Genomic DNA, 11,646 nt, shown 5'->3' with positions numbered 1-11,646 from the left:
TTACTGGTCCAAGGGAGCTGAGTGCTGCTGCTCGTTAGTGTAAGTGCGAAAACGGAAAGTGGACCCTGGAAAAAAAGTCTGGTTTGTGGAGCACGGGCACCATCGAGCTCACGAAAAGTATTCGTTAGCAAATATATATCTCGGAAGTTGGCTGGATTGGATGGCAGGGTTTAATTAACATGTTAATTTTTTATTAAACAAGCAGGTGCCCCCATTTAACCGAAAAAGCTTGCAAGGACAAAAGATAATAGTGACGCTACCTAACTTACCTACCTTTTTCTCCGTGTCTCTTACAGCCCGGGGCCCGAACCCTTTCGCGCCGCAATTCCGGGAGTCTCCTCGATCCAAGGCCTTGATTATCTCATACCTCCACTCCGCCGTCATCTTGGATTGCAGGTTTGTTTGCTCGGCTTCCTGCTTGTTCAACGGCCCTTGGGTCCTCGGGTACCACTGCCGTTGCTAGGATCCTCGGGCTTGCTCCCTTGCTCGGGTTCGGGCCACAAAGCCAAGAGGGGCAAAGGTAATACTCGAGCTGCCTCGTCTCGGTTGGTGAAGACGACGAAACTCGCATAGGCCTGGAAACCGCGCCGGAAGAGTTGTGCGTCACAAGCCAGCAGGCAACACGGGCCAAAACCACAGTTGCCATGGATGGAACGGCACAAACCGAGCCAAGGGAGCAAGCAGCTCCCACGGCAACATCACCGGCCTCAGTTCCCCATTCAGATGCGCCAGCTGTCGCGGTCGCGGTCGCGGTATTAGAGATGGCGCAGGCAGCAGCATCGCCGATAACTGCAGAGAACCAAGATACGGCAATCAACACGACTGTGAACGGCGTTGCGGGAACTGACATCCAATCAACGAACCCCGGGACGGCGCGGGCGACAAGCCCGCCTTTGCACCATCAGACAACCGCCGAAGCGGCCTCGAACCGGCAGCCGCCCTCCCCGGTGATGACAGACCCAAATTCGTCGACGGCCAGGCAAAACCAGCCCGGGAACGAAAAGCCGTTACGATGGAAAGACCCGATGACGGTTCAGGCGAACGGACCTACCCAGTCGGCAAATTTGGAATCCCCTGGAAATGGAGCTGCCGAGTCCCCACAACAGCAGGGCCAGCAACAGCACCCAGGGCCCTCGCAGCAGGTGCAGCAAGTGCAACAGCCTCAATACCACCAGCACCCGCACCCTTACACACAACCACAGCACCATCTCCAACCACAACCAGCGCCAACCTTGACACCAATTTCCCCGTCAACGTCTGCGACGCTACCGCCGCCGCCACCGCCGCCGCCTCCGGCCGCTCATGCGCACCACGGGCCTCTGCAACCCCCGTCGCAGCCGCAGCCGCAGCAGCAGTCGCAACCGCAACCGCATCACCAACAACTGCTTCCGCGCGCGCCTCCACCCCAATATTCGTCGCCGAACCCCCATGCTCACCCGCATCCGCTGCCGCCGCCGCCGCACCTGCAACACCCGGCCCCACAAACGCCGCACGCGCAAATTCCTCAGCAGTACCCACATCAGCATCAACACCATCAACATCAACATCAACATCACCAACATCACCAACATCACCAACATCACCAACATCATCATCCACACCCGCCATCATCATCTGCCCCTGCAACACCCTTGAATTCACTGCCGCCCCTGCAGCATCCGCACGCGACGCAATTCCATTCTTATCGTCAGCCCCAACCACAACCACAACCCCAACCCCAACCCCAGTCTCAGCCCGTCCTGAAATCCCAAGCGGCCCATCACAGCGCGTTTGTCTCAAAGCCGATCATCATGGACCCGCCTGGCACGCGGAAGCAAGACCAGCAGCGTGCCGGCGCCATGGGCTTCCCGTCGCCTACCCAGGACTATGCAACCATCAAGCCAAAGTTTGTCGACGATTGCACGCGCATGAATTTTGCTATTCAACAAAGTATCCCGGAGGCCGTCCGCCGCGTTGTCAGGGATCACTGGGAAAAGTGCCTGCTTGGCTCCGAGTTTCATCAAGCGTTCGTTGTAAGTCCGTGTCCTATGCCACTAGGCCGTTGTCTCTTTTCCTCTTCCATTTTTCTCTTTCTGTTTGTGAGCCTTGAAGTACGTACATGTATGTTATTTCAAGCTCCTTCCAAACTGAAAACAACAATCTTGTTCCTCTCAACACCCACAAACACCACCCCTCTGCCCACTCAACAGTGGTGATCCCGTTTCACATATTCTGCCTCCCCCGCTCGGGACCATGTCGCCGACATGCGAAAATCACCGTATTTCCCTCCGGGCCGCGGGCTGTCACTAACCGAGCGCCAGCTTAATGCTGCCATCCACCACGCGCTTCCGTCCATCACACAACGCGCAGTAAGAGATTTTGGAGGCAAGATGGTGGCCGAGTCAAAAGACGAGATCATCGCGCATTTTACGACCGAAGCTTTGGACGAAGTCGCTACTCTCATCATTGAGAAAGCGAGCGATAGCTTCCTGGACAAGTGCCTCGCCAAGCGTCTCAGGACGATTGAGGCCAAACCGCTCATCAATGCACTCGCAGCTGCTGAGCGCCTGGGGTATGAGCCCGGCGATATAATTCAGGACGAACAGCACGAGCGCGTCATCCCCCAAGAAGCTTACCCGGGAGCAACCGCCACTGCAAATGGCCGGCCGGCTCCCGCGAGTCAACCATCGCCTGCGTACCCGGAAGCGGGCCGGAACCAGCTTCAGTGTATGAAATGCTTCCGGACGTTTATGCATACCTCAGCATTCGATCATGTAAGTTAATACTTGGGGTAAGGATAATACGCACCTTGCTAACTCTTGTCTAGCACGCGAGATACAACGTCTGCAGCCAAATACCACCGACTTCCAATGGCTTCAATTACTCCTGCCCACACTGTGGTCAGGGCTTCATGGATGCAGATGAAGTGCAAGGAGTACGTTGAATCACGCCATCCAAGCTACTCCGCAACTGAAGACGGACTTGACTGACTCGGCATCTAGCACCTCGATCACAAAGTATGCGGCAACTTTGGCCAACCACGGAGAATAAGTCGAGGGCAACAACCGAGGCCAGCCGCGACTGTTCCCCTGAGCCCACCAGTTGTTACCCCATCAACTTCACAAACGCCCCTCTCAAACGATGTCTCACGAACACACCAGCAATCAACACCAGCGCACCCCAGCATGGCCAGGCCCGCGGCGGCCACGCCTGGCTCGGCGGCCTCCGCGAATGCAATCGGCCCGTACAGTCATCTTACTGAGCATCAAATGCAGCTAATGAATGAAGAGCTGAAAGCGGCCGAGGAGAAATACCAACCCCGGTTTGCAGAAGCCAACCAGATCGCAGACGAAAACGCACGGCGGGCCAGAGTCGAGGGTTTGCGTAATAGCTTTGGCACCAAACAATCCATGATCCGCAAGAAATACGGCGTGCGGCTGCGCGAGAGGCGTACGAAAGCCGAAATCTTCGCGGAACGGGAACGCCTGGGCCTCAAAAAGGCTGAGAAGGAGAAGGAGAGGGAAAAAGCGAGGGGGCCGGCCGGCACGCAAACGCAGAATGCCAGCCCACTAGCCCACCCAGACTTCGCTTCGCGCGCTGCAGCTAGCAGTGGATGGACCGCCGCGAACACCCCACGAACGAGCTCATGGGAGGGACCCAGTGCCAAGCGCCAGCGAACGGACGAGGACGGTGGCTATCAGACGCCATATAAATCTTTGGCGGACGAGACACCAACACGCAAGACTCTATCAGCGTCTCTGCTCGGGGGCGGCTCGGCAGGTTCATCCGCCGTCGCTGCCACCCAGGACCCGACTGCCCCACAACGCTCTCAGCCGGCGGCAGTCTACGAAGAAGCCGGCGCGCGAGCCGAGATCCACGAGCCATTCAAGGCCCGCAACTCTTCGCGTGCGCCTGACGCGTCTGGCGCAGCTTCCGAATCCACCACCCCGGATGGTTCGGAGCCCGGCGCCAACGAACAGGGCCCAAGCAGAAGCTTCCACGTCCCAGCCGGGAACGAGCCGGTTGTTATCGACGATGACTCATCATCCGATGACGACGGCGACGAAGATATCCCCTCGACGCTGCCCACCCACGTGCGGAAGAGCCTAGCGTCGGGTAGCACCTCACTCTTGCAGACTCCCTAGTGGGGAGTCTATTAGCGAGCGAGCGAGCCGGCTCCAACTCTCTTGATGGCGACACACTTTAATACCCCTGTCTGTATCTACATTATGTAATAACACAAGCGACTTGAACCGACTTTATTTCTCGGTCACGCTTCGATTCATACCTTCCATTTAGCGCTTGCCTTTTTCGTATGGGGCGGTATTCTGGTGTTATGGCTGTCCCAAGCCAATATCCCGGGCTGGGCTGGCTGGAGTTAATTGGGGTTTACACTTACGATTATATCAGAAAGGCGGACTAGCAGGTGGGCAGAAAAGTATATAGAGAACAGCTTGATACCCACACCCCCACCAAGTCTCTTTGCGGTCAAATAGCTGCACGTGGTCTCAAGATATGACTTGTGAAACATTTGCAGAGATGCGATGCCTATTACGAACGACTCAAGTGTTGATAGCTCGGGTATCAATGATGCATGAGCCCTTATGTTACAACACGAACTCTCGACAACCGACGCACATCCGACACAAGGCAGCGTGCCAAAAAAAGACAAACTCAAGTCACTGAGAGCAAAATGTACATTTTCTGCCTGTCTGTACATAGATACCGTGCCCATGCCGGACCCTACTAACCACAATCCACCCACGGCCGGCCTCGCCGGCACAGGTAGGATGATTCGAGAGAAGAATGAAACCTGCGCGAATGCCCCGTCTGGAGCGGGGGCATCTAAAAGTAGATGAAAACAAAAATCAAGCCAACAACTCCCACGCTTAAAGCCCACACATGTCGGGGAAGCAAAAGAAAATATGGGCAGACATCACATAACCCAACATACCCTCCTTCCGCCTTTCCAGAGTCATTCCATATCCACCACCATCCATCAACCAGATCCCCACCCCGCACCGTCCTCCAAACCCAAACCCACGCCCCCTTTTCCCCACCATCACCCCAAGACAACAACACAACACAACACAGACAACACACAACCACGCCGCCCACCCGCCCACTTCCACCACCACCACCCTACCCCGTCACGCGCCTCACCCACAACGTCGTAGGCTCCCAATCCGCATCGCGATCCTGCCGCTTATACGCGCGGTGCAGCTTGAGGCCGAGCTCGTACTCCTCGCGCTGGACATCCGCGAGCTCCTGGCGCAGGGTCTCGACCTTCTTCTTCTCGGACTCGCGCTTGCGCACGACCTCGGCCGAGTTCATCAGCTTGTCGGTCGGCATCAGCTCCGTCATCTGCTGAATCGACCGGTTGATGTTGATGCGCCGGTTCGCGAGCGCGCGGAGCTGCGCGTTGAGCAGGCCGACCCGGTCTTGGGCTTGGTCGGCGGACTGTTCGGGCGGGGCGGGCGGGAGGGTTTTGTTGATGTCGGAGGCGCGCGAGGAGGGTCGGTCGATGGCGAGTGCCCGCGCGAGTGCCGGGTTGTAGGCGGTTGACATGACGTATTGTTGTTGTTCGGGGTCGGTGGAGGGGGTCCGGGAAACCGGGGGCGGGGCGGAGAAGGGGGAGGTCATGAATTGGTCGATGGGGGAGGTGACGGGGCTGTGGTCTGAAGAGGGTCGGGCGCTGTGGTAGTGCTGTTGGTAGTCGGCTGGTAAAGAGGGGACGGGGGGTTGGTCGCCGTCGAGGTGATCGTCGAGGTCGTCACGCGTGGTGCCCGTGTTGCTGGTCGCATAGGTGGTGATGCTGAAACGGGAGGGGGGCTGGACGTAGGGTTCTTCTGTTGGCGGGGACGTCTCTGTTATCGGTAGCGGGGAATGGTGTAGCGGTTCGGTCTGCTGGGAGTAGACCGACGAGAGAGACACCTGGTGTTGATGATGCGCGTTGGTGTGCACCGGCGGCGGCTTCCGGCGCAGTTGGTTGGTCGAGTCGGGCGAGTGAAAGACTGGGCTAGGATGGGCGTACTGGCCATCCCGCACGAGTTCCCGCGCAGCGGCAACAGCGGGGGCATCGGCCTTGACCCGGTTGCCGGACAGAGGGGGGCTTGGGTACCTCTGACCAGTTTGGGACGGTGTCTGTGTGGCAGCCGGGGGTTGGGACGAGGTCAAGATTCTCCCCATGGCCTCTCGCGGGGCAGACCTGGTCGGTGTTTCAGATGGCGGAGGGCTGATAGGCGGGGTCTGGCCACGGCGGGCCGGACCATCTGGGGCATTGTTCGACCTCAACGCAGCCACAGGCGGAATGTTCCTCCTACTGCTCTTTTCGGGTATCCTCAACGGGGCCACTTCACGCGTATCATGCACGGGTTCAACGATGGCGGTCCGCCCGCTTGCCCCGCGCCAGCCGGGACGCGTTGACGTAAATGCGCCGGCGGCGGGGTCCGTGTTACCCTCCCTCGCAGCCGCGGCTTTCTTGGCTATCCTCCTCACGCGATCACCAAAAGACTGTGCCGCCGAGGGGCCATTCTGCGGTTCCGCCCACCCTTGCCCCGTGATTCCCAAGTCTTGGTGGAAGTCGGCCGGGTTGGCTTGTGCCGGCCGGCTACGAGAGCTGCTCGTCTGTTCGCCGGTGAGTGGGTCCCACCGGGGGGCGTCCCGGGCGGGTGGATTCCGGGATTGCTGCGGTGCCGGACCGCGCTGGCTAGGATGCATGTCGCGCGTCGCAGCGTCCGACTGTTTCCTACGCTCCCTGCGCATCATGGGGATGCTAGTTATCGCACGGTTCGGCGGAGGGCTCTGAGTCCCCTGCCGTGGCTCCGCAGCAGCATATGGCTGGCCCCCTCGATCGTTTCTCGGAATGTCGGAATTCGGGAGACCCGTATGGTGGTATGCCGGTCCGTCATCCTCGTCTATCGGGGAGACATCGCCCGGGAGGAAGCGATCGACGTGCCCAGCATCGGGCTCGGGGGAGCTGGGCGGGGAGATGTCATCGGCCCCGCCGTACCGATACCCGTATTTGGTCGCCACGTTTGCGGTGTAGTGGGAGGTTAGAGGCGGCGAGTCTTCTGAGTAAACAGAGGATGCGGGGCGGAAATTCGCAGTACGGACTGTGATGCGGTTTGGGTTGCGACGAGGCGGTTCCTTGACGGCAGGCGCAGTTTCGCTGATGGAGGGCGGGAAATGTCAGTAATTACTCAAGCGATTTGTTGCTGTGCTGTGCTGTGCTGTGCTGCCTGCCCATATGGCTGTCATGTGGATGTTGGTTGGTGCATTGGTGGTATGACAAGTCGGGCTTTCTCAAGAGGTGCAAAACCAAACACACCTCACTTGCGGCCACGCGTGTGTTTGGCTGGGATGCTCCAGGTCGCAGTTCAGGTTCCTGGGCGCAGGCGAGGTGATGGAGGGGTTCCAGAGTTGTAAGCTGGAATCAAAGGGTGTTCCAAGCCTTGCCTGAACCGGCAAGCTGCAGCCCGCCGAGGCACAGCCCAGAACGCCGGCCGTGGGGCCCCAACGCCCCCGCAGCTAGGCAGTGCTCGGAGCAAACTAGCGAAAGTCCCCCAGCCCGGGAAGTGCAAAGATTGGATGGAACGGCGACCCGACGCAAACAACAAAGGGAAAAGTGACCACTCACTATCGCGATTCGAAAAACTCCCGAGGTGGTCGTTGGGGTGCCGGACCGCCCTTGATGGAGTAGCTGTATCCCTTCGGCGGCGCACTGCTTAGGCCGCCGTAGCCAATGCCCAAACCCACGCTCATCCCCCCGTCGTCGAGTGGGTGCCCGCGGTCCATTTGTCGCCCTGAGCTTTGGGGCACGCTCCTGAGTCTGTCCCACATGTTGCTGACCGGCGACTTGCGTCAAGAAAAATCCCCAATCACTTTCTTTGTCTGCCGGCGCAGAGTACCTTTTGATTTCGACCTTTCAACCTTCCTCCCGTTCCTGGTTATGTGCTCCGAGATTATAGGGGATCGAGGTCCGGAAGCGAGGTGGGAAGCGACCCGTGTTAGATCGTCGCAGCTGGTCTGACCAAGTCAGGGGCTGTCTTCACATGCACTCTGAGAACGTGTCGTCGATGGGTGGACTTTCCCGGGAGCTGAGCCGGGAGAAACAAGGTTTGGGATATTAGGTGAGCGCGAGATGGTGGGAAGGGGGCCGTCAGCTCCTTATCATTAAACTCGGCAGTCTACTAAACCGTCGCGGATATGGGGCTTGTTTATTATTATGGTTGACCGCCTGCCCGAGATGTAATCCGGGTGATTTGAATTATTGGACTGCGGCCGTTTTAAACGGCCCCTTCCACGTGGGAACTACTGTCTGGGGGTCAGAAACGGCAAGTCAAGCGACGGGCCGACGGCAGGGCTTGTTGTTTTCGCTTTGTTTTCAGTCCGGATGCGAATGCACCAGTCATTAGCCCTTGTCATGGCGTCGCGGCGGCGGCGGCGGTGGTCGTGTTAGCTGGCCGCCGGCGCGCCTTGGTGGCGTGTGACGCGATGGTGGAAGTCTATGAGATTCGTTGGCCCTCGCCGCACGCTGCGGTCAGTATCCCGGTCTGAGGTGGTGCCAAGAGCAACTGAGCTTCGAAGCTGCCCTGCAAGTCCGCCGCAACTCCAGACGTAGGGCCTCTTCAACAACCCAGCCGCCATCCATTGCAGTATAAGCCAAAGCATACGAGCAGAAGAGAGGCCAGTTCCCCGATGCATATCCATCCACAACGGCCACTCCCACCACCCAACTCCCGCCTCGACGATATCAAGACCTGGATCAGCCCGCACATGGGCTTTTCAGCCGCTTATGCAAACATCTGCCATGGGGGCCCGCGCCGCGGCGGCACAGCATGAAAACACGGCTGGGCCGCACAAGTCACGATATGGAATTGGACCATTTCAGCCGTGCCTCGGAAAACAACATCAGATCCAGCAGCAGATGTCGCACTGGACGTGGTGGCTGCCTGCTGTGATTCGATGTGTTGGCCAAGTGTTGGCAAACCTTGGTTTCTGCCATTCAGTTGACCTGAACTAAACTGAACTGAACTGAACTGGAACTGCTCCCCAAGTAGCGTCGCAGTCGGGCATCGTCGGCCGTCGTTTCAGATGGATAATTGCGTGCAGGTCCAGATGCGTGTCATATTTTTGGAAAATGAGAGGAGACGAGCTTGTGTTTCATGTCAGCCGAGCCGTCACTGGCTCAGATCAATCGATGGGGCCAAAGCTTGTGCGGCCAAGAAGCTCCGGGCAGCCTGTCGAGCTTCTTGATGAACAGGCCATTTGCCGACTGATTCTAACTAACGGCGATCTACCAATAACTGGTGTAAGTTACAGTGGTTAGTAACTTAGTTATGCCCTCCTCCGTCCGGTTGAATACCCTCACTCGCAGATCTCATCAGCGCCGGAACCCCTCAGCCATGGAAGCTTTACCGGCTGATCAGGAATCCTGAGGAACATTCTGCCGTGCCTGAAAGCGCAGATCGATCTTGCGTCGAGCTCCACAATCAACTTGGGGCAAGTGGGGGGGGCTTGGGGACTCGAGAAGATCGTGAGCCCTAACCCTTGGTGCCTTCCTCTGAGTAAACCGAGCAAGAGCAGTCACACGGCACATTCATGCAGTTTGCCAACCTAGAATGCTTATCCGGCGCTAAACGAAGCCAGCGCATGCGAAGGAAGCCACCGCCATTCTTTTTTCTATAAGCAGCGCTGCGGCGCATTCTTCACCGCTTCTGTTTTTCTGGAATGTCATTCCTCCATTGCTGCCCTTTTGTGACTGACTGTGCAACTACATGGTGTAGATTAGAGATTATATCCACAATGATCGACGCACGACATTATTCTAATCGGACTACCATCTGGGCGATCGGGCTGTCGTGCCGCAGCCTCCTAAGACCGACCACCAGATCCCGGGCCCGAGACTCTCGGCGTCTCGGCGACTGTCCTACACAGGCAGTGACAGAACGGACTTCTTCTCATCAGGATCTGGTCACGTTGGGCCCAACGAGCCCCATGAACTCCTCTAAATCCTGCAAAAACAGATCAGGCTGCTCTAGTGCCGCAAAATGACCGCCCTAGAAGGATCATGTTAGGATCATGTGAACTCTTCATCCCGCTGATTCCAACTTGCCTTGTCGTGGGCCTTGTAGAGCACCAAGTTTGGGTACAGATGCTCGGCCCATGCTCGCGGGAAAGCCGAAACCTCGATGGGGTAGGACGAATACCCAAACGGCTTGGTCAAGGAAAACGGAACGGGAATACGGTTGGCAGTCAAGCTATAGGCCCACAGACCGCGCCCGAACGAGTTGGTGAACCAGTAGAAGGATGTCAGGGACAGAATGGTGTTGAGCGGGAGGGGGAAGCGGTTATCGCTCCACTCGATGAACTTCTCGCCCATCCTGGCCGGCCGTCAGCGTCTTCTGCCCATAGGAACACCTCTCTCGATAGACTTACCAGCTTAACATCGCAAGCGGGTTCGTGCTGAGAGCTAGAGCGATGGTCGACGGCCGAGTCCCGTGCTGGCTCACGTACGCGGTACCTACTGAGCCCCATATCGCCGCCCTACCTAGTTGGGCTTGTTCAGCAGGCGTGACGGGCAAACCGGCAACAGCGGCCACGTCGTCCGCGCTCATAAAGTACAGATTCACTACCACCACCTCGTCAGCATTCCCCATCCCACCCAAAGACTACAACCGAACCACACTCACAATGAAGCGCCTTGCAAGCCTCAAACTTGGCACACAACACCTGCCCCACGATGGCCCCGACATCGCCGCCCTGCGCGACGTAGCCGGCGCCGAACCCCAGCGCGCCCATGAGCCCGTCGATCGCACCCGCGGCGCCTTCCATCGTCAGCGGCCGCTGCAGCTCGCCGCGGCGCGTCGACAGGCCGTAGTCCGGCAGCGACGGCACCACCACGTGGTACGGCAGCGTGTCGGGTGTGTACCGCGCCGCGAGCCGCTCCAGCACCGGCCCGAACTCGATCCACGACCCCGGCCACCCGTGCATCAGTACCACTGGTATGGCTGACGCGTTGCGCGAGAATAGGGCCGCGAAGTGCAGGTCGAACGTCTCGCTCTCGGTGTCTGCGCCATCGCCATTGCTGCTGTCGCTGTCAGGGCTGGATGTTGTGGTGCTGGTGGTGATGTTGATGCGAAAGTGGGGGAAGCGGTTGAGGCGCTTCTGCTCCGCGGCCCAGCTGTACTCGCCCGAGGTCCAGGCGTCCTGGGCATCGACCAGCCAGTCGCGCGAGAGGCCGAGCGACGACGTGTTGGACGCGTCGGTGTGCGTGTTGTAGTACGACGGCACCGCGATCTCGGCTTGGCGGACGAGCTTGACGAGCTTCTCCTGCTGCGCCACCGGCACGCTGAGCCGGAACGGCACCGGGGTGGCTATCGCCCCCGGTGGTACGGTGCCAAAGGCGCAGAGGGACATGGTTGTGTGTGTGTCGGGATACGGCGCCGGGTTGGGCTAGGCTTGTTGTGGTGACAGGAGCGCGAGCTGGGTCTAAAGCCTCGCAATGAGCGTACTTGATATTGAATCTCGACGCGGCCAGGGGATTTCGGGGTGGGTGTGATTTATACGTCGTCTAAGATTGCGAAAGGATCAGATTCCTTGGAAGTCAACGTCAACACCAGCCGTTCTGCATGTTACCTTATGAAAGCCTGCATGACGAATGCC

The 11,646-nt window shown here is 58.5% G+C and overlaps 4 protein-coding genes across 4 annotated transcripts; 2 read left to right on the top strand and 2 right to left on the bottom strand.

Moving 5' to 3' along the window:
• Positions 1-1,302: 1,302 nt before the first annotated feature.
• F5144DRAFT_602778 (uncharacterized protein) lies at positions 1,303-1,635 on the top strand (the record flags this gene model as incomplete). The annotated part of the gene is made up of 1 exon (XM_066791234.1): positions 1,303-1,635. One exon carries the CDS (start codon positions 1,303-1,305, stop codon positions 1,633-1,635), a length of 333 nt encoding a protein of 110 aa, XP_066643169.1.
• Positions 1,545-4,486, top strand: F5144DRAFT_572865 (uncharacterized protein). The gene is made up of 4 exons (XM_066788931.1): positions 1,545-2,012; positions 2,301-2,753; positions 2,807-2,914; positions 2,982-4,486. The coding sequence occupies exons 1-4, from the start codon at positions 1,791-1,793 to the stop codon at positions 4,122-4,124; spliced, it is 1,926 nt and encodes a 641-aa protein (XP_066643168.1). The 5' UTR covers positions 1,545-1,790; the 3' UTR covers positions 4,125-4,486.
• A 635-nt stretch (positions 4,487-5,121) lies between these two features.
• F5144DRAFT_592879 (uncharacterized protein) lies at positions 5,122-7,821 on the bottom strand (the record flags this gene model as incomplete). The annotated part of the gene is made up of 3 exons (XM_066790400.1): positions 5,122-7,150; positions 7,310-7,408; positions 7,619-7,821. The coding sequence occupies 3 exons, from the start codon at positions 7,819-7,821 to the stop codon at positions 5,122-5,124; spliced, it is 2,331 nt and encodes a 776-aa protein (XP_066643167.1).
• Positions 7,822-10,060: 2,239 nt separating this feature from the next.
• On the bottom strand, positions 10,061-11,400 carry F5144DRAFT_489521 (Alpha/Beta hydrolase protein; the record flags this gene model as incomplete). The annotated part of the gene is made up of 3 exons (XM_066785735.1): positions 10,061-10,364; positions 10,498-10,612; positions 10,674-11,400. 3 exons carry the CDS (start codon positions 11,398-11,400, stop codon positions 10,061-10,063), a joined length of 1,146 nt encoding a protein of 381 aa, XP_066643166.1.
• Between the last annotated feature and the right edge of the window lie 246 nt (positions 11,401-11,646).

The sequence above is a fragment of the Chaetomium tenue genome (genome assembly GCF_020726465.1).
Source record: "Chaetomium tenue strain MPI-SDFR-AT-0079 chromosome Unknown F5144scaffold_4, whole genome shotgun sequence".
Lineage (NCBI taxonomy): Eukaryota > Fungi > Ascomycota > Sordariomycetes > Sordariales > Chaetomiaceae > Chaetomium > Chaetomium tenue.
The sequence above is the reverse complement of the archived record's forward strand: the minus strand, read 5'-3'. Positions and strand labels throughout refer to the sequence as shown.

Coding starts and splice junctions, on each gene's coding strand:
- F5144DRAFT_572865 (XM_066788931.1), top strand. CDS start 1,791: ATGGACCCGCCTGGCACGCGGAAGCAAGACCAGCAGCGTGCCGGCGCC. Junction 2,013..2,300: donor AGTTTCATCAAGCGTTCGTT/GTAAGTCCGTGT, acceptor ACCGAGCGCCAG/CTTAATGCTGCCATCCACCA. Junction 2,754..2,806: donor ATACCTCAGCATTCGATCAT/GTAAGTTAATAC, acceptor ACTCTTGTCTAG/CACGCGAGATACAACGTCTG.